Raw genomic sequence first — 26,845 nt, 5'->3', positions numbered from 1 at the left:
ATTTCCCTTCATACACATCCATCAACAGCCCTTTTCAATTCTATGAAGGATTTCACTTTGAGAGGATTCACATAAGGCTTTTGTAACAAGATCGGTGTTATAGTGAATATTAATTCGCGGTTAAAAGATCGCCTCGGAGAGGCAAGCAGGCGTGAATAGAGAAGTCTACATAACTGATCTAAGGCACAGAAAGCAGGGCTAGGGGTGTAAAGCTGCCTTACCAGGTGATAAAGACTAAGCCTCTGGGCACAAAACGGTGTTAGTAATATATTACAGGTATAATCTATGCCCAAGACTCTCTGAGAGGGCTTTAATGGGACAAAGGCCAGCAGGGCACAGGGCGATAAAGTGGGCCAATGTTGTTGTCTAGAGGGTTGGCACTGGTCCAGAGGATACCCTTATTGCTCTCGTGGGCTGTGGGCCAGAGCTGGTTGACGATAGACACACATGGACATACTGAAGCAGTAAGGGAAATGGTCCCAATAGAGTCATGTATGTATATGTGGATAAGATATGCTTTTTAGCTTTAAACGTTTCATTTCACTTTGATCTCCATCACCAAACTTAGGTCTGTATATTTTTTGCATAGGTCTGTTACAGATCTGTGTACAATGTACGATCTTCCGTCCACTATGCCATATATGAGGATGCGTTTTGCCTCATCCAACTAGCGCCACAAAGTCATTCCCATAAACGTTTACAGTTTTTTCAATACTCTTTTTCATCTCCTGTGAACTCGTTTGGCTCAGGCAGTGGAGTTCAGTGAGGTTAACCTAGGCCTACATAAGATATACACGGGCATGCTCGGATTACTTAAAACAAAAGCCTCGGATGGGCTTGTGTGGTCACTGAAGGTAAAGGGGTGAAAAAAAACCTGTCCCTTCACTTAACCATCTGGAAACCTGATAAAACTGCCTAAGTTATCTGATCACGTGACGGTGTAAATCGCAGGTGTAAATCTGATGGAAGTGAATGAGATGAAGAGACGTAATCCCAGGCTTTGTCCCGTTAGGACTGAGGAGATTTCGCGGCTCCAGTCTGAATGATATACATGCATGCCACCTCATGGTTTTCATACTCATTTTCTTGCTGATATTTATCATAAATAACATATAAACATCATTAAACACCTGTAAGGACAGCGGGTTTACCTAGGCCAGCATGCTCACTGGTTATACTCTGTATTATGTCTGACCATCTGTTGTGAGCCGCGTGAGTGAAAAGCACCGTGACTCCAACTCTACATAGTGTTGAGGATGAATCCATGCTGTGGTCTCAAAAGGCACAGAGACAGCAGAATTGTGTGTTTTGTCCTAGCAGGACTAGGTTACGGGGGTCTACCTGAGCCAGCGAGTTTGTAGCTGACAGACGGACGGTTGAAGAGGACATGCTGTTTGCCGGGAGTAACCCAGCTTTATACCCGCACATACCTCTGGGACTTTCCACGTAGAAAGGACGATCTTTGTACACGGAGGATATACATGTGTTAATTAAGGTAAGCTAATTATTGTTACATACACCGTGTGCGACTTGCCCAATCTTGTTGGCTATTGGGGCAACGTTACAACCACAGGTGTACTGTTTCGAGGTCTGTAATATAGGAGACATGCTAAAAAAACTTATACAGGCTTTAGGTTTGCACGGTGATTTGCAGTTCCATGACGAGCTGTTGGTTTTCTAGGATAAGAGGCGTTTGCAGGTATGTTCATTTAAGCTGAAGTCTTTGGCATGTTCATAGCATTTTCTTACATCTGAACATATGGACTGACTTGGGATATCACAAAGGATAGGGATTACCCAAACACTACGTTATCAACAACCAAAACCAGGGCTGGTATATGTACATGATCATTTTTAAGTTAGTGTTCCTGACAACGTTGTGTCTGTCGTTCTTTTTATATTTTTGGAGTTTTTTAATTAGAAAATTAGAATGACAATGCATATAGCACATTTTCTACAATATCCTGACTTTTATAGATAGGAAGTTTACATATAAATAAATATAGAGAGAGGTATCCGTAGATGTATTATCATAGAGGGAAGGAGAAAAGCAGAGTGTATGTTGACTGGACATCCGTGTATATTTTGGGGACATAAACATTAAATCTCAGCAGTGATATAAAAACGTCTGTCTCCACAAAACGACATTAACTTTCAACTGGGTTTAATTAGTCTATGATAAAAAAGTGAACGTGCTATCTATGCATAGTTTTTCTATATGGATATAATATCAGAGCGAATATCGCATATCTCTGGGGATGCACGTTTATGGGAGCATTATATACTAGGGAAACTGCTACAAATTTACCACACCTTGCAGTCAGGACTGGTCAAGGGGCAATGACAATTGGGACAACCATTACCCTTGACTTAAATATTGTGCTAAGATTATCATATTTTTACGCCATGTTAATCGATGGCAGATATGTATCTGTGCACGTACCTCTATTTACATATATTATAATTGTTCCCCTTATTAAATGCACGTAAAGTGCTACGGCTTATACAAGAGCGACTTTACACGGGAAGGGCTTCGTCATAATTTTGCGTTGTAGATATATTGTCCTTCATTTTAACGCCTGGCGCTGCGCTTATGTTTTACATCTGGCAAGTAGTATACATATGTAATCAGACACTATTCCATGTATTTCATGCATCACTAGCGTGCGGGCGCAAAATAAATATTTGTCATTATACAGTCACGACGACAACCGCTTCATACATGTAATGTGATTTAAACAGATTGCGTATAACTTAAGAGAACAAGGCTACAGGTTAGCCCTGCTAGACAACTTTCACAGTGTATACCCACAATTAGTACTGACGGTGGGACTTACTGACAGTGGCCAAAATGATCCAGGTAAGGGATTAATTTTTAATCCATAAGGCCATAAATTGAGAAATATTTGGAAAGATGACTAAGTGGTAGAGGACAGGTTTTTATTGGTGCCCGCATGTTGTAACATACATTTTATCACAGTATGCGATGAACAAAATGAATATCCCAGTATAAGACACCACTTAAAATAAACGTAATTACTGAGCATACAGAACATAGACAACGTGCAATTAACGATTATATCCATGCCCAGGATAAGTTTACCCTTATCGTTGGCCTCGATATAGATACTATATGAGCTTTAAACAATTGCTATGGCTTTCATTTTTGTGGAGTGCCATTTTTGTGGAGTGACAGTGATACCAGTCCGCCGGTATGTAAAGTGGGGGTGAGGGTGGTGTCAGTGATATCAGCCCGCCTATATATAAAGTAGGGGGTGAGGAGGACGTCAGTTATACCAGTTCGACTTTGTGTAAAGTGGTGAGTGCTGGGGACGTCAGTGATACCAGTCCGCCTATATGTAAAGTAGTGCTGTATGCCGTAAGACTTGCTGTGTTCGTAGAGTTGCCATACGGCCATTCCAAACTGCTGACCCAAACGATTGTATTTATTTATCTGATTGGTATTCAACGCCATACTAATGAATTCTTTGTTTTATATTGCAAAGGCCAGGCTTATTGATGGAGGGAATTGGGCAAAGTGCGAAGGCAACTATACCGCCCTTTGCCATTTACGCTTTTTTCTGTATTCCTCAGTCTTAAGTCTTGTGCATACGCTGAAGTAGCCAAAAGCTACTTAAAGCTGACCTAAAGCGTCACAGAAATTGCTTCTAGACAGCTTTATTGTCATATCGTCACGACAACAGTTGAGCAGTGTGTAGCAGCATGTATTTGTATGTTACGATCAGTGAGTTTGCTGCGTCAGTAAGATCGCCAGAAGGAAACTCGCATAAATTCACCACACAATGCACAGTTATCATCCTCTTGATTCTTACTGCATGTTATCGTCTCAGATGCTTTCTTTCGAGTCTTCCACGAACAGCATTTTCCAAACTCTAAGCTAATCAACTTAGTCACTTGGTTGGATGCATTAGCCACATATGTTAACTCCAGTAACTGTTGAGGCCCTTGTGCCTCCGATTATAAATACATTTGATTATCTTTTCATTTCAGTCTATATTCTGTATAGATATCGTGGACACAAACATTGTGTTTTATGCTGCATGATGAAAATACAACCTATGTTAATGCATACCAAAACAAAATATGCAGGTCTATATACAGGTGTTTTCTAACAAAGTTTCCATAGACGTTTGTAAGTGGGCGATCTAATAGGAGACCTGCTTACACCGAGCATGCATATCTCTCCACTTGGACAACGTCTTGACAATCTGCCAGCTGAAAATGACTCCATAAAATGATCGCGAGGTATAGGCCTACTCGGCACTAACAAATGGTGACAAGACTCGCGTATATATATATAGACGTATACCAAACGCTATTACTGTCATTGGGCAGGTTTTATAAGTGCTGTTCAATCTAAACTCGGGTTGACACCTGCAAATAAGATAATATACGGCCAACCGAGGCTTGTGTACTCTCACAAACTCTCTAGTACACTGTGTTGTCTAACTCTCACAAAGTAAAGGGCATTCATTTAACACCCTTTAAATCAGTTTATATATGAAAACACTGTCTGAAAGCGTTACGTTACTGAGTATGTACAAACTGCCTCTGCCAAGTACATCGAGGAGAACTCATGAAATAGGGCTTAGGTGACCAGTGTATGGGCGGGAACATCATAAAGATAATTGAATATGTCAATAGTGAATGACTTCAGGGATTAAGGCTACATTTTGGTAAAAATCTTACTGACTCTATAACATTCTTATGCCTTTATGGGTTAGGTTTTTAATAAGTGTATGGCCACCAGTCATTTTTCAGTTATAACTTTTCAGGTTTAAAGTAACAAAACATAATGTCCTGTATCATGTGAATTGTAGGAAGACTGATTGTGTCGAGCAAATATAGATATAAATAGCGTTGTACATTCCAGCCAAGTAATTGTCTTTGAATCATCACTACAGATATCTAATAATTTGATATATTTTTAGCATTTTCAACAAAATATCGCATAAGTAGAGCAATAAGTAGAGCAATGTAGTGCAAACTCTGGGTATATTTGCTGAGTACTCTGTAACTGTTCGTGTAATGGAGGTGGGGGCGGGGGGGGGGTATAAATCGATATTTGTGGCCGAAGTTAATGAGAGGTTAGAATCATCATAAATGATTTATGTCAGACTTAGAACACTAAGATAATAGACTCAATTTCACTTCGACCTTATAAAATCCTTTTATTACTGAAAGAGCTTTTCCCAGATAAACCTATTGAATATTCATAATAATCAAGACTATACCGAGGGATTTTTGAGATTTTTTTTCTTTGTAAGCTCTGATATGATTTCAGAGCTAGGTGTAATTGACACAGATCCTGACAGCTTGGACCTGGAGCCAGGCCATGCTGGGTTTTATCATTTCATTTTTATTCCCTTTTTTAACGCTGTATTGTCAGCTTTAAACGGCGGAAATTGTGTGATATGCGAGATAAAATGCAAGAGGTTATTGTTAGAGAAACCAGGGTATAACAGTGGCTTGTTCACACTGCCCTGTCCTAGTTTAATCGTACAGCCCTAGCGATGTCAGTTTGTAGTAAGATTTTGCCACAGGACTTCAACCCCAGGCAAAGAACTGTACTCTCAAACTTGCTTCTGATCGCGATTTTCGAATTTACAGAGGTAGGTTTCTACGAGGATTTATTTTACAGATGTAAATGCCCAGAACGTAAAAGGTACAAAAAGTCTTACATTTCTTATACATGTGTCCCTCCCAGATTAGAACTGAACTGAAGTTCCATTCCTTATACTCGCACAATTCATTTATTTATTTGGTATTTTACGCCGTGCTCAAGAATTTTTCACTTATTGGACGGCGGCCAGCATTAAGGCGGGGGGAAACCTGTGAGAGCCCTCGGGAAACCCACAACCATCCGCAGGCTTGCAGTTATTGTGAATTCCATCATGTATTTCCCCAGAGGATTGTACCAACTTGTCGTGAGTTGTTGCAACTCCTTCCCTGTGTAGGACTCTTTGTACGGGCCTCTCTTCTTACTTATTTACCCCACCATCGCCATCCTGTCAAAAAATACGTATCTGTAGGGAAGCATGCTTAGCACAAGTTTCTGATACACAATGTGCATAAAAGTAAAGACAGTCATAAAATTATTGGAATTAACAGCAAACGGACACCTTCGACAATACCCAGTGCCTTTGGTTAGGGAACTGCTTTAGTTCCCTATGTATCATACTGATTTCAATGCGCATTTATACAGGTGACACCTGTTTAGCGCCTCCTGTTGGCACATATGGCAAACACTGGTGATTGGGCTAGAACGCAGCATTTGCCACCAAATTCCAAACTAGTCCTAACCCTACTCTAGGTCCAAGCGTATCTATACCTGTATCCCCCCAGGCAAGGGACAGGTATTGTTAGGAAATACCAGGTCAGTATTTGTGGGTGCTGGTTATCTAAATATTGACAATGAGCAGGGTAACACAGTGGGTTGTCCTGAGTGACAATGGCTTCAAACACTAAGACATCTAAGGTCGTACAGACGACACTGGGGGATCAGCTATGGGCTATTCACCTTTAGTAAAGCGGTGTGTATGAGCCATTCAGGGAACTTGTCTTCTAAACGTGTCCTGGGAGCCTTTCGGTAGTTAGTCAAGGGTGTCATTTGATAGTACCACCTTACCAGTTACGATACCGACTACACTCGCCGACAAACAGAGACGTTTTACCAGAGACCAGAACCATGTTTTGAAATTTCTCTACGGAATGCCACTGAACAGGAAATCCGTTACCTGTACAGCTGTGTTTCTTGGGTTTTATTGTGAACACACATTCAAGATAGAGGAATTGTGAGGACATTATTCAAAACAGAGGTATCGTGATGATTACTAATATAAAACCAAATATCCGGCATTGAACCCTTCACAGCCACAGCCTTTGTCGCCACCTGGTGTATACGGATGAGTGATACGCGCAATAATTTTCGTTGAGTCTTACACCTTGGCCGTCTTCAGGCATTTTTAAAGTTCAGCTGTGACTGAAAACAGATACCATGGAAAGTTTTAATTCCCGCTTTGGATATTAATATCGAGGTAAGAGCAGTTTTCATAAAAGTTATGTGGGCCTAGCTGGGGGTTACTGTTTAACCTTAATAAACCATCTGGTTCATTTCAGTGTCAAACATGACCAGCCGTTCCTAGCTGTTACAATTCTTTCATTGCCTTCGCGCTAAAAGTCTTTAAATAACTCATATTTTTGTGGTACTTTTACTATATCAACTTCAAGTACTAAGATTTAAAAAAGGGTAATAAAGGTAAAAAAAGAAGTACGGCTCATATACCCTGTCGTAGAAAAAAAAAGTTTCGTTGGAATTTTTTAATGATTATATGAAAGACATGGTGGCTATATGAAGAGGATGAAGAGTTTACAAGCGAATACGTGAAATTTTGGTGATCTTTTGGTATTTAAATTTGTTTTATTACGGGGTTCATGCATGTTTTATGGTGAATGTACATCTAGCAGCCCTCATTCGCTATCATGCTTAAAGTGAAAGAAAATGAAGAGGGAAATAAACGTCAGCGGCAGATCACGGAAATCTGTGCCGGGAACTGCACGGACTTGTTATTTTTTAAGGATTTATATTACTGGAATAAATGAAGTGAAATTTTTGAATTTATTGCTCACCATTGGTTTCAACGACTGTTTCACCCCAACCCACCTTTTACGTGGGTTAATATATATTTCACTGGTAAACTTCACAAATGATAGCACATGTACAAGATACAGTGTCACACGTTTTTACAGACATAATTCAAGAAAACAACCTTATAATTCTACTTAGAAAGTACTTGTACTAAAAGTATTTAGCCTGCTGTGGTATCTTAACCCCATATCAGCATCCATCAGTTCGTATGTGTCACAGGCGCAACCACAAAATGGAAGCTTCCCGTGAGCCCTATTAAATATCAAATAAATTAACTCTTACAACAAATTAGTAGTCATACACAGATAGTAAAATTGTAAACATCGCGGTAATATTTTTAATTAACTGCTTTAATTTGGGTTCTTGACATATCACCTGATATGTTACTGTTTGTTTGTGTCACAGACAACTGCAGGCAATTTGTTGTGCGAAAAGATAAAGAACATAATAAAGCGTGGATGCATCCGGCCTGTACCGCTTACAGGCGGAGAATCCCACGTCATGTTCTCTTGCCTGGAGTGTTGTAATATTCATACACTGACCGCTTCTTTCTGTTGAAAGACAATCTGCCCTGAAACAAAAGTATATTTCTCTTGACTGTTTAGACAGGCATTCCACGAGACTGTTGGAGCATGATTTGAGTTAGGGGCAAGGAACCTAGGATATGCGTGAGTTTATGAGATTGTGATAGGGTGGAGAAGAGGGAGGATGTTGAAAGTCTAGTTCGATTCAGAACTCAGAACAAATGGAACAGTAATGACTTGATGTGTCAACGTGTAAATGCGGTCATAAAGAAATAAGTGATGATGGACAGAAATTAAGTTCCACCGGATCATTCGCAGGTTGACATGTAAGCTCTCGCCCGTTGCCTTAGCTAATGTGGGTATATAGAGTTTAATTCAGATAACAAATAGCAGGAGACAGAAGGGGTACACAAGACATCAGTTGTATTGTGCTGGTCGACGTCACAAGAGTGGCGGGTTAGAGTGAGCTGTCGTCCGGACTTACCTGTTTACGGGACATTGTTCTGAGTGGTACCCAACCCTGGTGCTGTGTTACCAGAGCATTATCATCTTTGTATCTGTGCTGTCAGTATGAAACCCAGCAGAATCTTGCCTGAACAGAATGTAAGTTAATCTGCCATTGCCACAGTGTAATCCTCTGTCAGTACCCGGTTCACGTGCTGGAGGTATACTTAGCCTAACAAGTCTGGGTTTTCTGTCATTCGAAGATTTTTGTGGACTTGTTTGTTTGTCAGTGATCTTAGGGCAGATGTGGTTGTTAGGAATACTTGAAAAGTCTTAATTGTTTAATACCCAACACAAGCCTTGTGCAAGAAATGAAACATTTAAATGCTTTTGTGTTCCTTTAGTGTTTCAGAGGGTACCCAGAGGCACTAGCATATAGTTCATCTAACTTGTTCATCATGCAGATGAAGAGCTTTTATTAAGATAATGATGGAATGTATTGTATTTTAATCATTTACATTTTCTCCTGGGTAAATTAATTTAACAACTTGTGCACTGTATCCTTACTTTCTTGTTTCAAACGTCGCTCAAATCTGATTAGAATTAAGTGTCCTTTTCAACATGTAAGAAACAAGGTCAGAAACAAACCATGTAGGGTTATAAGCTATGCGATACCGCTTTTTTGCATACCCGGCTTCGGGTGATGTGTTTCTGATCTATTTAAGGCTGGCTAAAAGCTTTATTGAAGGTGACAATTAGTTAACAGAACAATCTACTTTATCAGATTTAAAGTTAACCTTTGCAGAAGATCGAAGTCACGCTTAGCCCCCTTACTTTTGGTGTTACTTTATATAGAGCTCATTTCAGTACAGTATACGTAATCTGCACGGACTGAACACACACAGTATATGTATATGGAACTGCACGGAGTTGATAATTTGCCAGAGACTTCAAATCAAAATCAACCAGTCTTGCATTCGTATTAAGAGGTAGCCAATATATAATTACCATAGACCTGTCTATGTTTATGGCGAAAAGAACTGCCTGTTTGAAAACCTGTGATGCCCAGTGTAAAGCTCTTCAAAATAACAGAATCACAGATTTTCATTTTATAATGAGAACTGACTATTAACTTTCTAGAATTAACATGCGTCATTATACATCAATGTGCTATACAGTGTACCAGGCACATGACGTTATGCGCTTCAGTTACGTCATCTGGCACACGACGGCTTCGTCGTTGCAACCTTAAACGCATTGCCCCTCAGGAGTTTCTATGTGAGTATGACTACAGACTGATGACCTTTAAGCTGTACCCTTTATCATTGAGCTTTAAAAGAAGAAAAGCCGGCTATTGTATTGTGCACACAAGTTTGTCACCACACCCTGTAGTTTGGAGAGCAGATCCTACATCGTCTGTCGAGAGTGGAAACATTTATAAGGCCATGGTACTATCGGACTATGTTTATGTAGAATACTGATATGACTAACATGCGGCTATATGATACAGAACCTCATTCATATGTGTGCTTTCTATGGACATCCGAACGACTTTACTGAAACTGGTTTAGTAATACTGCATGCCTGGCGTAAAGGTTAAGCAGCGTTAACTGTGTTGGTAAAGTAGCTTGTCAGTCTGGTTTTGTTTTGGACCTGAGGAAGAGAGGGAGAGTTAAGTATACATGAGAATATCTATTTACTGCTCCCCCCGCCACCCGCCAACTAACCCCACCGTAGTTCTTCATCAATCTAATTCGCCTTCATCTGCATTAGTTTAACCTAATTTCGACACAGTGGTTTAAGATTCTCAAGGGTAAGGAATTTAAGTTGCCGAGGATGTAGTAATGCACAGTTGTGATGTGTGACAGGTCCTCTGAATCAATGCCTGACCCATTGACATATTTGTCAATGACATTACCAAGGACAAGCATGCGCAGTGAAAACCATGTTAATGCATAACACGTTTACAGAGTATTATACTGAGACACAATTGATCGTGAAATATTATCGTATACTAAACCTTGATGTATATGGTCGAAAATGTTAAATTTTATTTATAAATGGTTGGAAACATGCACTGCAAAAGTCAAAGTTGTTTCTCTCAGAGTTGAATTTTTGTGTTGTAATATTTTTATATTCTGCCTCTTTGTAAGCCTGTTTCCGAAACAACGTCAGAATCTATCTACAGGTAAGCGAGCCTAATTTGTCATGGGTGTCACGTCGTTGTCCGGATTGCCGCTGACCAGGCGTTACAGACCATCACCGCCCACGAGGTTCAACCTCGTGTTGCCTGCGAGCCAGTTAGGTTCGTCTCCGTTTACCTACACACAGTTGTTTGTCCCTTGTCCACAAACAATGGGTTCTTGGGAGTTGTGATGAGCAGGAGCTATTCTTATTGACAAGCGAAATGATCGTCAGCTGTGTTTGTATCACTCACGTACAGTGTTAGCGTTCCGTATCCATTTTGGTTTTACTCCACCGACTCTTTTTAACTATCTGTTTCTTTTTTTCTATTTTGGTTCAGAAAAGCAAAAACTATAATTAGTTTTTAGTATGCGAGCGCGTTTAACGGTGAATAAAAATAATACAGAAAACGCGGAATGAATTACGAGACTGGTCGCATGCTTCTTTCTTAACTGCAGCCAGTGTCATGCGTTGATAATAAATATCTGAAGATGATGTTAAGCTATGTCAAACCAAGTGAACAATCTGAAAACAAACATGATACAGCCTCTAGGAAATTGTTAGTCGAGTTTTGCTACAAGACAAGTTATATTTTACATTCTTCAGTGGGTAAACATGTTTTCTATTTTATGAAGCCAAGACTTGCTCAAGTATACCTGAACGCCGAATTTTATCGTGGGCCAGGCCTATGTGGACAAAGCCATTCAAACTGCAGCCGATATCTCTACAAACTGTCATTTCCCCGATATCACCGATATGGAATTCTGCATGGTGCAGTTGGAAGGAGTTTAACTCTTTCCCGGGTAGAGCGTGTGTGGCATTAGCACTGATCCTTGATATAAAAGGAGCTGGGCGAGGAAGCGTCAACGCTCCTCCCGGCTGAGAAGCTGATTTTGCCCCACAGGTAGATTGTGGACCAGGGAGACAAAGTAAACATAGAGAGCACGTCAAGCTTCCTGTCAATGACACCGGCTATTGAACCCTTCCGGGTCGGTATGTCCACGGCTTACCCTGGATCTCCCCATTCTCTACCTGTAACATATAAGGCCAAGTGGCTAAAGATCACTCTTACGGCTAGGCGGTTAGCTCACCCAGGGGCCATAAGGAGAAAGTAAAAAGAAAAAAAAAGCTGAAGTATTTCATAAATATTACAACATGGCCTTGAGATTGATTTTATTATCTGAAGGTTGAAGCGGTACTGCATCCCCATAGGGCTCCGTGCAATAAGACGTATTGCTCTTAGATTCGTGTCGCATCAGTCCATGCAGGTAGGTCTCTTGTCTGCGACATGCTTCAGTATTATATATCCTTTCATTATTTGTACTGATACAGTTTGAATGGATTGCCCTTTTCTCAGGAGTTGTATTTAATTTCTGGAACACCAGAAGATTTGTAAATATGCTACAACACCTTCAGGAGAACTACCATTCAGCGGAAATAATGTTGCTGTAAACAAGCTCTACAATAAGGCTAAAAGCTAGGCGATCTGATCAAATCTTATCAAAAAAATAACAATGATATCCATCACTATTAATTTACAGCATAAAAAAGGAGAAAAGGGAAAGAAAATTCTTGTCCTCTTAATGCTTGTGGGATTCAGATCACTTAAGCAGTTTTCTGTGTGATTATATCAGTTTAAGTGCGTGCTTTACTTGATGGATTGGATCCCAGAGTATCTGACGTGTGTAGTGTTGATTCAAGGCATTTATATGTCATCATTTCCTCCAATGAATGAATGATTATGCTTTTTAAGCCATATCGAGAATTGGATTAACTCACATTCCCTATGTGATGTGTTATGTATCTGTCTACGCATGCGTGAAATGTTGGCATGCTGGAGTAACATTAAAACTATGTAACACTTGTGAGATTTCGGGAGTTACCTTTCTTCATAGCAATAGAGGCAATGCGTGAATCCTGTAATTGTATACCTAAGACTTATTGACACACAAGTGGTTTTGTCCTCAAAATGTATGGATTCTATAGCTTGACTTGAGGTTGGGCAGTTTATAAAATGCCTGACAGATGGCATCTGTTTCGTTCAGGACAATTGTCCCATGTACAAACTATAGGCACACCCATGAAAAATGGTTACATTTTGTAGATATTACAACTGCATAATAACCACATACACTGAGATAGGGCAGCTATGTCGTAACAAATATCTGTAATTTGAAAATTTTCTGAAGTGACTTTCTGACTTTACACTACTGTACAAATAGCAATACAGTCGCAGAACAGGGTGGCGACAAGTGCACTTAAACCTTCATATACCCCATCGTTATATATGCAAAATTACTCGTCATATGTAAACTGTCTTTTTCTCAAATTGAGTGGCAGACTTTGTTTTAACAGATAAGAGTCACGTGATTTTTCATGTAGAAGTGATGATTGAGTATATAATGATACAGGTGTAGTCATGATGTCAGGAATGTTATCGCATGACTATCGCAGTAAATTCCACGGGTGTAGCATGGCTTGACGTTCCGGGTGTTGGCTCAATAGTCCTCATATCCGCCTGCATTCTAACTATTACATGTATGCATATATAGGTGTGTACGGTTTATTGTGAGTCTGACGGGTGCTTCTTGCGCTGGTAATATCGGGTATATTTCAGGTGAATTGGTCTCTCCCCTTCATTTTGTAGTTGCATGTAAAGTTGACCTCCAGTCCACTTTTACAGATGTAACAGTGTAACTATATGACTAACGTTCAGAGATACTACCACCAACGATATAACCGTCAGTTATAATTACGGGTATACGTTCAATTCAATTGATCAGTCATGTCCGCGTATACAATAGAGGTACGTATAATTTGTATTTATGGATTTATAAGTCTTACGCCGTGTTTAGGAGCATTTCACCTATATGATGATGTCAGGTTTTAGGCGGAAGAAACCAGATAGGCCCTGGTGGAAACCACCGCTCTTTGCCACTTCATCTACCTGATAAATCTCCTGACTGAAAGCCCGTCATTGGTCAAGGGCTAATGGACTTCGCCCAGGTGTGCTCGGCCAGCGAAGGCCCTGTATGAAACTTGAACGTGTTCATTATAAATATGACAGTACATATAACACGTATACAGCTGTATGCTACTGAAACATTGTTATTCCTGTGTGCATTGGATACGTCATTTCATGAACTAACAATGCAAGAAAGTTAATTATATTTGACTAACATTTTTACGTCACAGTAATCATTATTTCACATATTCAACGGTGGTTCTAGTATAGTTTTTTTTATTTCTGTGGCTTTATTAGTACGTGTTTAGATTAAATTAGTATTTGACAAATAAACTGGCAAATGACCGAACGATAAGAGGGCTAGTTATGGAGTGCAAGGATGCTGCATGCATGCGGTATATCCTATTCGTCTGAAGTTTGATTAACGCCTTGAAATTCGCACCAGGTGAGTAACCAGCGAGGCGATGTTCAAGATTATACCTTAGCTATCAGTAATAATGTGGGGAATACAGAATGGAGGGTTTTTTCCGGATTCGTTGATTTTCTCTTCAACGCTGTGGATTTAATGGCACTGTTATATTTATCGGAAAATTTCTAGCAAACATTGAGGCAGAATTTGTGTTTAGCCCTGACCACTTACAGCTGAGTGATACGAGATAGAACTGACTGCCCTGTACATCAATTAGCCCCATAATTCTTGGTTGCGCACGTTTACCAAATACGCCAAGAAGACAGATAACGGGAGATTCCGTCCGCCAGCACGTTCTGTAGTGCAGACAACTCCTCTCAAACAAAAGTTGTGTTTGTTTACAGACAAAGTGGGACTCTACACACTACTTAGTTACGTCACAGCCATGACAGACATGTAATCTTGTCTGCACATGACAAGACTTTTCAAAGTTGAGAAACTGTCCTTTAACGTCATATTGTCGTTATGTGGAGGCACAGATCTATCCTCACCTGGAAATATACTTGGAGACTGTGTAATGAACATAAGTTTATTAGTCTTGTTTGCTTTGCTACGAAGCCAACAGTTGCTAACATTATTGTGCTTTTAATACATAAGGCAAAGTTTGATGTCCGTTAAGTGGCACACCAGCTGACATACTTATTTCTGTACTATAAGAAAAACTGTATGTATGCCCATGGCGATGTCCATGTCCTCGCTTAAAGCTCGTCGTTACAGAAGACGATAAGTTGTGACAGGCCCATGCCCTAACAGAGTGTGGCCCTCTGCCTGATGCCTGAGGTAGCATCAGAGATATAATTTGTGGAAATAACATCGATAGAAATGCTTAAGAAATACTTTGCTCCGAGCAAACAGCACAGACAATAAGAGCATTGACATTGGGACTGTATTATCAGGTTACATGTCATTTATACCTACTTTCAAGTGTATAGGCTTCAGGATGGTTTTCTATTTTGTGTCATTTTACAAACTTGTAGAATTGCTGGCGTATACACACATGCACACATATGCATAAATAAATAAATAATTGCATGCAACAGAGGATGCTTATGTCCTCGTTCTCTGGATTTTCCTCCACTGAAAAAAGGACACGGTGTAAATTTCTGGGGTACACTTCAACAAGGATTTATATTTTGTCTCATTTTCACAAAACTTGCAGAATTGCCAACTTAAATGTACACACACACACACATACACACACACACATACGAACACAGCAGAGAATGTCAATAGGCTCGTTCTCGTTCATACACTAAAAAGCAGGGCTATAACTATGGCCATCATCGATATTGGTATCGTCGTCATATGACTGAAAAATTGTTGAGTACGACGTTAAACCCCAAGCACTCACTCGATATTGGTACAGCCGTTATCCACCATCTGTGTGTCATCAATGTCATCATGGTATGTTTACAGATGGAGACCACAGCTATCATCGGTATCGGTGTAGCGGCGGGGGTTGTCTTCCTGGCCTCCGTCATGATTCTAGTCTACTGTCTTTGTTTGTAAGTATACATTTCCATATATTTCAGTTAATAAAGACGTGCGTGAAAGTTCCAAAAATTCTTTTAACTCTCATTTTTTGTACTCACTTTTTTAGACAGAGACATTTTAATCTTCAGCTTGATTTGACCGCTGCAAATATAATTTGATCAACATATGAAACAAAGTGTGTTTAAAATATTTTACATGGCCACAATCATGAATGAAAGGACTCAAGATTAAAATGAATTACATAGAAACCTCGTTTCAGTATGAATAACCGCAGATATTGTAAATAAACACTCATCTATATTGTTACTCCAGAAAAAATCGCTCCCGTGATAAGGAGCAAAAGAGTCCGAGAAACAGCTCCGGAAGTACCTTTATTCCCAATGATGGAATGCCCTCGACGTTACCCAAAGTGGGCAGTAACGGCCTGTGGATCCCCAGTCAGTCTATGTTGTCTGCCAGCCCGTCATCCGCTTACACCCAGGCCAAGCCTCAGAGTAAGCCCCCGAGAGACATCTTGTACAGGGCGGCCTCCGAGCCACGTATGCTAGACGGTAAGCCTTCATATACAGCAAATTTCTGGCTTATGTTGCAACATGCTTGTCATGGAGTAACAAGTAGCAATTTAGTCTTAAATATATCGGGGAAGATAGGTTTTAATATCTGTGAAGGACGCTGTTTTCTTCTTTAAGAGGAAGCTGTACAAGGTTGTAATATCTGTAAATAATGCCGTTTTGTTCTTAAAATGAAGGTATACAGGGTTGTAATAGCTGTAAATAACGCTGTTTTCTTCTTAAGAGGAAGCTATGCTGGGTTGTAATAGCTGAAAATGAAGCTGTTTTCTTCTTAAGGGGATGCCATGCAGTGTTGTAATAAAACAGTAAATGAGGCTGTTTTCTTCTTAAGAGGATGCTATTCAGTGGATTCTCAGAGAATGGTTATTGTCATTCACAGAGTTTTGTAAAAACTTGTAAAGCGTGCCACACAATTTTTGTACACCTTACGTTTAATGATTTATATTTTTTGTAGTATTATGATAAACATGGCCTTAACAAAACCAGAATTTCAGGTCACACATTTTTGAGCGCCTTGACACACTTCTTCAGCAGTGCATAACATACACAACTTTTGGCCATCGTCTCATTATGTCTATGGCTACAACATTAGCTAAGATCTACACTTTCTATCGGTCTTCATTCATGGCCTGTGGGCATTCCATATGTTCGTCTGTGTCTGCTGTGTCGTGACGGTTATTACTCTTTTGTGACCGATTTAGCGATTGCCAAATATATAACACTATGTTTTGCAGGATCTTCACAGAAAAATGATGTTTATGCATATAAATATGAGATTTGTTGTTCAAGTTTCATTTATTTGACCCTGTAGTGTGTACATCTTGAATTGGCATTACAAACACAAGAGGGGCCGTTTTCTACGAAACGATAGTGAAGCATGTGTGCCTTAGTACTTTATCCTGAAAACATTTTGTGACAAAATCTCGTCAAACGTTTTCAAAAGCGCAGCGTCACTAAGTGAAATGCTCATAGATCCGTGTGTGGATCTTTGTAGGACACATTCCCCGAGTCATCTGAAGCAGTAGTTACAACCAGTGATAGGTAAAGCCGGTGATTCCTAGGGAGTGGTCAGAGTGAAACCACTGTGACACCTAAGGTAGGGTGTTTATCTCGGCCAACCGGATTCTCTAGGACATGTGGGCTGAGCATTAAATCATTAAATTCCTACATGTCAGAGGTCAGAGGTATTTGAAAAGGAGAATACCGAGATCAGACAGGCTGGGAATTCCGTTTTGGTCCTTACGCAGATGGAAGTATGAGCGGTTACCGTCTACTGTTTCCTTTGATCTTTTCCGAACGGTAGTCAGGCAATGATATGGACACGTAAAGTTACTTCCACTGCTTAACATTCACTACACATTCTTACGCTGTCACCCAGAAGGTTCATCTGTCATCTCTTAAATTATGTCAGTCTCTGATAATCAGATTTACTTTATCTGGATATTTCACATTGTACCTTGGACACCTCTCACCCATTTTCCAAGTTTAATAATACTTAGGCTGTTGTTAAAATATATCCTTACTGATTAAACCCATGTTTGTCCACAGCCCACTTTTCATGCCAAACATTCAACAGCCAGGATTACGTTAAATGACGTTGAATCAATCTGTCCAGAATGATGTACCTAATTAGCGCATACTGCCTCTGTGGTTACAACGCCCATGAAAACGCATCTATTTATTGAGCTTGTGGTTAACCACAATGGTACGGTAGCCATATCTCTAGAAGTCCGGAAGCGCTCAGTGGCCGTTAAAAAATACATACTAACACTACCCCTATACCTAAATGAAATGAAATACACGCGAGTTGTGCGCCTGTTTGAAAGACATAAGTGACAGAGTATTCATAGTGGTGAAATGAGCTCAGGGGGAGATCATTGGTCATATATTTACATAAACGTTAAGCAGAGCGTCATCCAGGCATATGACAAAAAAAGTTTAATAAATGTCCCTGAGGACAGTGCAGTAAAGACTCAATAGTCACTATGCATAAATTTGTCAAGAATGTTAATTAAGGCAATAGTGTGAATCGTAATGTAGGATTAAGCTTGTGGCGCAGGTAACCAAAGAGAGCCGTCCACGGCTCATCAACATCAGTGACATCATGATGCAATGTTTAGCAAATTACAATACAAATTATATAAATTTGCTTCCCCACCAGCAAAGAATAGGTCAAATAAATGAATGCATATCCACACAAAATGATTTCTTTTCTCAACGGTCGCCTCGAGAGAATTAAGAATCGTTTGGTCCCTATTAATGGGAGTCACGTTAAAACCCTCTCTTCAGTGAGCAATAAACGTATATACAAGTTTGTCTTTTACTATCGAAATTTCAGGCAGACATCGTTATCCTAAAAAAAATAAGAAAACTGGAAAAACAATGGTGGTACGGATATTGTCTCTCCCTTAATATCAAGTCAGCATCCCAATTAAGCAGCAGTTTACCCCGGGGATAATTGGTGAGACAAACGACCTATAATTACAGAAGCTATAATGGGTGGATCTCGAACAAGTTATTGGTGGCCTGAGTGGGTTTTTAGCATAGTTGAATCTGGATATAGATGCTGTGTAGTGGAGATTCCACCTCGGTTGAGGGGCATACGACATAATACAATCAAACAGAGAACATATTGGATTTATATAGCCATCGCTTTTGTTTCCTTTTTAGTTGTGAGACCTTCGGTACACGTTCGTGATGTTAAAATGTGTTATGGGACAAGCGTTAAACCAGGTGGCTATCTTTAATTGAAAACATGACAAACAATCATGATGTGATTGTCTGGGTTATTGTCTTGCCTGTGGTTGAATGACAGGTGTAAGAACTGGCCAAGATGTCGGATAAACTGGATATACATGTGAGGCGAACAAAACTTATACTTATCCTGTCTCAAGAATGTAGGTTTTCTAAACCGATTCAACCACAAAACCAAAGCTTATGACAGCAGAATGCTTTTTTTTAACAAATTAAAACTGCTTTAACTACAATATGGCTCTATCCCATGAGCTGGCCAGGGTATGCTTATATGTGAACAGTCACCATGATCTGTGCAAATCTACTTTACGAGTTTGCCAAGATTTGGGGTCACGATCTTCTTGTATCATACACATTGCGCAAATATCTCCTGACGTGGCTTATATCGCTCTTGGTTATATGAAGGCATTGTTGTGGCGGGGGAGTATATGGCGGATAGTTGGCAGGTTACCCACAGTGTACAAGCCAGACAACCATTATGTTACGGGATGGGGGGACTGAATCATCCCATTCCCGCTGAGACTCACGGACTTGCCCCGGACACGGAGGAGGGGTCATATAATGGCTAATCATGTTCAGTCAATAGTCCTCGCCATACACAAGACAGGCTGGTGCCGTGTCTGTACAGAGAGGGGTGGGTGGAGGGCACCTGTCACATATTAATATAGACAACAAATTATTCTCAGCCGGTGAGCTATTTATTCCTACATGCGACTGTGAAAGCCTATTGTAAGTCCCAAAATATCTAAAGTATGCAAAAATATAGCGTCAGAATTATTCATTGAGAGGCACGTGAACTGAACGCGAACTATTTGAAATGATAATCACTGACTACATAACTTGTATGTATTGAGATGATATCACCACTTATGGTTGCGACCACGCATGAGCGAACACAAAACACTGCTGGAGGGTGACCTACACCAGTAAACTTTATGATTTGAAACGTTTAGTCAAATATAGCTTTAAAGACAATTAATAATATGACCATATGTCTGTTGTAAGATGATTGGAATTAATTGAAATGAAGGTAGGACACATTTTTTGCTACCTGGTTCTTCATTAACATGGGGCTTACAATTGCAAAAGTTTCGTGAATCGGTTTGATGATAAGGAAAAGATGAAGAAAGGCGTTTCACAGAACAGACTTCTTTATAGGAATTGAAGTTAACAGCTTGGGTCGAGTACAGGCACTATAAATAATAAAGAAAGCAATTAGCACAGAAATTTGTAGAGGAAAGAAATTTCTCATTTTGCGAAACATCGGCCTTTGTATTTTTTTCTTTTCAACTGACAAGAATTACATTTCTTGTAAAGTCAGGTCGACGATATTGATATAACGCTACCATACAATTAGAGTAACGCGCACCTTTGTGCCGAAAAAGAAAACTGTGGTGTTGGTATCTAATTACGGCATACCAAACATATCACACAAACACCTGCGATGGTAATATAATTTATTTTTTGTTCCATCCCCATCTGGTTTCAAGAATAAACATGCCTGGATCCTTTGTCGTTGAGCAGTTTAAATGAATAGTGTTTATGTTCTAAGTTTCACTATAGTGTGATGCACTACAGTTATAAGCTAAGCACACCATACTTTTATGACCTTCATGTCTTTCTTGTAGTGTTATAGCTTACATTGATCGCATTTTATGTTAAATTGTACCAAAGGGGACAGCAGTTTCCAGACATGTTCTCACATCTGTGTACATTGTATGTAAATTTAGACAAATGACGTTAATTTATGTGTCGTTAACATTACACGTGAAGGGTTAGAATATCTTTGTTAGAATTCTTTGAAACTTTTAAAGGCTTTTTGTAACAATAAATCAGCAGTGACAGTCATATGTGTACACATTCCATCTGACAATGTAGCTGGGTATTTTACTGTAACACGTACACACTTAGAGTGCTCGCCGCTTTTATGTTTTTGGAGAGAAAAAAATGACCCAGTTCAAATATATTTTTAAATCCCGACAGCTTACTGTCAAAGAGGGTCAGCTTTCCCGAGAGATTCCAGTGGTTTAGCTGAAAACTTGATTTTATTGTTAGTGAGAAGTTTTCATTTTGCCTGCTCTATTCATGCACTACTGTGAATGTCTGATAATACACCTCCCAATATGTGTCGGAGAGGATAGACGATTAAGGCCGTGTTTTCATAGTCTCCAGATCCTTACAATCGGCATGTTCTATATTTCATCACAAGTTTTTGGTGTTAGGCCCCTTATTCTTGTCCTCCGTGGCCCAGCAGCCTCTGCTTTGTAAGACACAGACCTGGAATGTTTACCGTTGTCGAAGAACAATCAAATACCTACCTGAGATCCACATGATGCTACACAGAGCGCTTCTCGGAAGATCTGACAAACGCGAAGCATGTGAATGTGGCCAGCACTGGGCTTAACCCAGGCTTTCCTCATGCTCCTCACTTCGTCACGTGAGGGAAGGAGGGTCAGAAAGACACAGTTCTTGTCATCAACAACAATGCCATATATTCATCGTCACTGAGCATATTTGTTTTCACATAAATATGCATTTATCCGTAATGGCCTTACACAAACCCGTCCTGTAACAACATCTGACATGATGCCATTATGACCCCTATGTCGTGGAATCTGACCACGTGGATAATAACATGTCATTTCCGCACCGAAGTCTCGTTCCGAAAACGTGTTATCACATTATCATGCTCGTACCTTGCATACGTCAAGTGGCTTTGTTGACTCATGTACCAGAAGCGTTGCTTTCGCGGCAGCCAGTCGGTACCTCGCCAATGAGGTCCCCGGCTCGAGTACAGCTCTCTCTGGCCCGGCTGCCGTTTTAAGTCAGGAAGTTTGTCAGATAATAGATGAAGGGCGGTTTTTTTCCTCCGACCATAAAATAGAACTACGTCGTCCACGTTAAAAACTCTTTCACCAATAAAAATATTTGATGTATACAAGGACCGTGAATAATATTTCTCAGAAAAGGTATCAGCAAAGGTACCCCCCGCCCCCCACCCGAGACCTGGCCTCGTTATCACGAAGTGAACTTAGACTTAAGCCCAAATTTCAGATCACTTTAAAAATGTTATTTCTTACGCGACAAGGCCAAAATATTGCTCGAGAACGTAAATCCTGGTTAAGTTATTGTAAAACAAATTTCAGCTAAAATAACGGAAAGGAACATACCAAGTTTAATGATCGAAATTTTGACTTAAGCCTAAGATTGCTTTGTGATCTTAAGGCCTGGTTCTTTTTCTTTGTTTTCATGTGATCGTTTATTACAAGTGATAGCACAGCATTTTGAGTAACTCTAGATCAGTGACATTGCATTATAATTCTGCTTAAGCCAATGTGCAAGGTGTGTTGCTACTTGTAAACATATACATGAACAGATGGAATAAAACTCGAACTGACGTAAATGAACAAGAGCTTGACGAAAGCCTTTCATTCCTCTTCAGCTTGGTTGTGTTTAGTTGGATGCTTATCGATAGAGGGTATCGCACTGGCCATCGCCAGCATGGTTAACCTTTCGCTCTGGATAGATTATGTTTATAGCTACATGCCTGGATAGATAATGTGTAGATGTATCGTGTAGATTCTATCTACCATCATAAAGCCCCAAGGAAGTATTTAAAAACAGTGTCCAGTATGCAACTTTACCGTACTTTCCGCGGCTTTAGTTTAAGCTTACACCTCAAACAATCAAATTCTTTGGAATCTAAGTTGGCCAAATTTTGAACTATTTTGTGCAAAGCCCTTAAAGTTTGATGAAAGGCATGTGCTCAAAACAGGTGAACCATTTCTCAACCCATCTATACATTTTGTTCATCTATCAGTTCTATCAGTTGTAATAACTTCCCCTGTCTTTACCTTTCAAAGGCCATGATCCTGGACGGGGCTATCAAGGTAACCTGCGGATCTACCACAGTCAGCAGCTGGCTCCTCTCTATGAGGTGTATGAACCTGGACGCTATGACAGATACCTGGGAATGTTTCCAAGTAGTGACGGCCTCTGCGAAGATGGCAGAAGTAAGTTGGTGGAAACCATAAACAATTTTGTGTATATGAGGTACAAATAAAAAAAGAACCTTACAGCGTTATCAGTTGTACGATTCGAATATAATTCTTTTCCAAGCATATACACAAACTGTGTATCGACCACTCTATCCTTCACACGTAATACCGAAATATATTAATGCTGGAATCGATGAGTGGAATTGCAGTCATGCAACATTTGCATTATTTATAGCACTTTTCTCATCTACGTGGACGTTAAACCCCAAGCACTCACTCACTCACTCACTCATCTACGTGTTATTTATTTTCAGTGTATCATTCACAAGCCATGCTTATTGAGAACGGCTTTCAGATGAACAACGTCTACGAGAAGGAAGTTGACGATGGTCGCCCGAGAGTTCGACGCTCCGCCAGTGACCTCACGTCACCTGGCCAAAAGCACAAGCAGCGGCCGAGATCAAACGATGAGCGAGGGATGCCATATGTGGACAAAACATTCAAGGCTGTCGTGGAAGTTCATCAACACAGACAGTTACCAGTGCGCAGCTACTGGGGTGCGAACCGTGGTCCGAATAAGGAACGTCTGGGTGGCCCCCGGGGGAAGTCAGCAGCCAAAGATGGTGCGGAATACGTCCAGGACAACACCTTGACCCGCCAGTCGCAGATCCCTGTCGACCAGTTACAACCAGGTAGCTCGAGGACATGGGACCCATCACTTGGGTATCATACCACAGACAGCACTACCAGCACCACCATCTACAGCCCGGACACAGGGGAGCCGTACACGGTCGGCTGCCGGCAGGCGTATTCTGATCCTACAGAGGAGAATTTCAAACTGGAACTGACGGCTTACTCATCACAGAGCAGCAAACCAGCGAGCGTGGACCAGGGAGTCCAGGTGGGACCAGAAACACCCGACATGGCCAGGGCATCGGCAGACAACACAGTGTCTTCCAAACATACAGACGTAGAAGAAGATGGCGGATACTTCACCTCTTCCGGTAGGACAGATCTGACCTACTCTAAGGAAGATAGGTTCAGTATACCCAAACCTGTTCCCGATCACGACGGAGCCAGTGATGTCACAGACTTAGCTAGTAAAGGTAAATGTCCACGCGATATAGGCCTGTTATAGGAATGGTAACAGTCGGAGCCTATATATGGTTTCTAGTAGAGTTACCTGATAAGAAAATAAACTCCTCATTTTTAATTCTGAAGCAAGCATTTTCAAGTTTTGTAAGATTCGTAAAGGCCATGATATTACGATTCTATCCTAATGTTATACACTTCTCTGATGCTGAATTAGAGGATTATAAAGCTCGACATATTTACAATTTTAACCTCTAAGCGTTTATGTCACCAGATTTTTTGCTGAAGTAAGTAAAGGTGCTGTTAATATAATCCCTCTTCGTTTCTCTTTGCAAGAAACTTTAATTGACTCATGATGTATTAGTTCGGTACAAGAATGATTTGGAGAATTCTTCTAGAAGACATATTACTGAGATTATGTGTTGCAGGTAAACATGTTACTGCCGAGGCCTTCCAGTTCCTGGATACTTATCTCTCTGATGATGAACATTCTGTGGCTGTAGGATAATGAGGTGAGTTGTTCGTTTCCGATGATCAAGAAAACGGCCAAAGTGATCGTAGGCTAAGTTGATATAACCACCTTGGCAACATGTGTTAAAACATATACTTTTATATAATTATTCTAATGCAAACAAGTTTCTCGGCAACATACCTGGCTGACCTATAGAAAGTAACATTATTAAAACATATTGCACAATTTCCTGCTCTATATTTAGAGTATGTAAATCTATTTAATGTATGTACATATCAGCCAAAGTGAAATATACAGTCAGAAAACAGCTTTAATACATATTTTTGAAGGATAACACGTGCAGAAATACATGTCGCCAATAGTGCAATGACCAAAATGTCTCCTGATGTGACACGTTAGCATTGTCCTAAAGTGGAAAACATGTGAATACAAATTTTCATATTTTTCGCAATAAGTCTCCTAAATTCAAATACGTGTAAAACTACATTTCTAATTCTTCATTGTTTTTTTCCACATAGGCGCAATGGTGAGGGGATCTTTCTCATCTTAGTGCTCCATCAGAAAGGCCGACAAAGATGGGTGTGAGACAATTAACCAAGAAACTAGTTTTCCCAAACGTTTGTGTCCGAGGACATGTCTGTGTGGACAGAAACAGAAATATCACAGCATTCAGAAACTGGAACCAAAGCTGTGATACCAGTTCTATGTCGATGGCACTTAGTTTGTGTAAGACATGACGCGGTCGTTCCTTGGACTCCATTCGCTCTGACCTGAACAAGGTTAACAGGCCCTTCCAGGATGGACCTAATGATTTTTTGGATCTTGACGGAATTTGATAGCAAATCTTCTTTAATGTGTGGAAATTTTGGCCAAAGAGGTTCGCAAAGACGGAAAGTCCACCAGTGGTTCATTTTAAATACAAATGCATCGTTGTGTACAGAAGGTTGTCAAACTTGTCCGCAGTCAGTGGTGCTGAACATTCATGTCTTCTACCAATAGCTTCATAAACAAGCCGATCAAGTTTTGATGCGATCATACGTAGAATGAAAGATTTTCCAATTTTGGTATAGTCAGTTATCATCAAAGACTTCGAGATAAAAATCAAATAGCAGCAAGTGACGGGTTTTTAAACTAATAGAGGCAAAGTCGCTTCGTTGTTTGGGATTCGATGTGACATATACTACTGGAACTTTGCCAGAGTGACATAAGACGTGCTACTGGATGTAACGTACACCGTAATTAGGCCTATGTGTTATTGTAGTTGTATGGAAGATACAGCGGCATCTTGGTCAAACTTATCACACGCTACTTAAAGGATATACCTCGCCTGTAGGATCCTGAAGAATCAGTATTTCGGCGAGAGTGAAAAAACCTCTCAATAATTAATTTATAATCGCGTCTGTAAAGTAAGCTTAGCATTACAGTATGGCCCAGGTACATTTCCGTGTGCCAGTCACACGACCTTAATGCATAAATCATACCATACATGACTAAGGCTGAGACGTCCGGTCTTTACGGGTTACACCAGCGACAATACGCTGTCACCTGCCACACGAGAGGACAATACGGCCAATCAGAAACGCAGTTACACAGCAAACCAGAGCAATCCGATCAGTGGAGAGCTTACAACAGAGTTAATTATCATGATACGCAATTCACATCCCTGTGATCAGTATGTTTATTTATACTGTTTATTTTACATACTATATCTTTTATACATTATGTTATTGTATCCTGCATCAGACAATGTACATGAATATTTTACGCGCATATAAATGAAGGTGTTTTTATTTCCGGATATTGTGTTGATTATGTTATACACGTTCGCATCGTGTTACAGTCGCTTCTTGACATCCGGCACACCTATTATTTACATGCTGACGTTTTTCCGCAGGATGCATTTACAATTCTATTCTCGTCATTGGAGTTTAATATTCTAGACCCATATGTATGAAGAAAAGAATCTTGTTATCTCCTGAAATTCGAGACGGATACGAGGTGAATGTCTTCCATCCGTCAGGAAAGCCATCAATCATTTTCACACCTGTCATTTTCTTACTGTCGAAATGTTTTTGTTACTGTCGCCATTCTTATCCGTTAAAGGTGTCAGAAAAACTCTGAAACTGTTGAAACTATAGCGGCCCAACTCGTATTACAGGCTTACTGGTATTACATGCTATATAGTACCGTAGTAAGCCTACATGTAAC

General features: G+C 40.2%; 1 protein-coding gene across 7 annotated transcripts; it reads left to right on the top strand.

Moving 5' to 3' along the window:
• Positions 1–113: 113 nt before the first annotated feature.
• LOC135475736 (uncharacterized) lies at positions 114–26,845 on the top strand. Of its 7 annotated transcripts, none has more exons than XM_064755711.1 (8): positions 114–258; positions 1,321–1,495; positions 15,672–15,760; positions 16,062–16,300; positions 22,939–23,088; positions 23,388–24,179; positions 24,594–24,677; positions 25,156–26,845. In XM_064755711.1, the coding sequence occupies exons 3-7, from the start codon at positions 15,672–15,674 to the stop codon at positions 24,671–24,673; spliced, it is 1,350 nt and encodes a 449-aa protein (XP_064611781.1). In that variant the 5' UTR covers positions 114–258; positions 1,321–1,495; the 3' UTR covers positions 24,674–24,677; positions 25,156–26,845. The 7 variants fall into 7 exon arrangements, with proteins under 7 accessions (XP_064611781.1, XP_064611774.1, XP_064611759.1 ...); XM_064755704.1 differs by lacking the exon at positions 114–258 and adding an exon at positions 361–492; XM_064755689.1 differs by lacking the exons at positions 114–258; positions 1,321–1,495 and adding an exon at positions 2,684–2,860.

The sequence above is a fragment of the Liolophura sinensis genome, chromosome 1, assembly GCF_032854445.1.
Source record: "Liolophura sinensis isolate JHLJ2023 chromosome 1, CUHK_Ljap_v2, whole genome shotgun sequence".
NCBI lineage: Eukaryota > Metazoa > Mollusca > Polyplacophora > Chitonida > Chitonidae > Liolophura > Liolophura sinensis.
The sequence above is the reverse complement of the archived record's forward strand: the minus strand, read 5'-3'. Positions and strand labels throughout refer to the sequence as shown.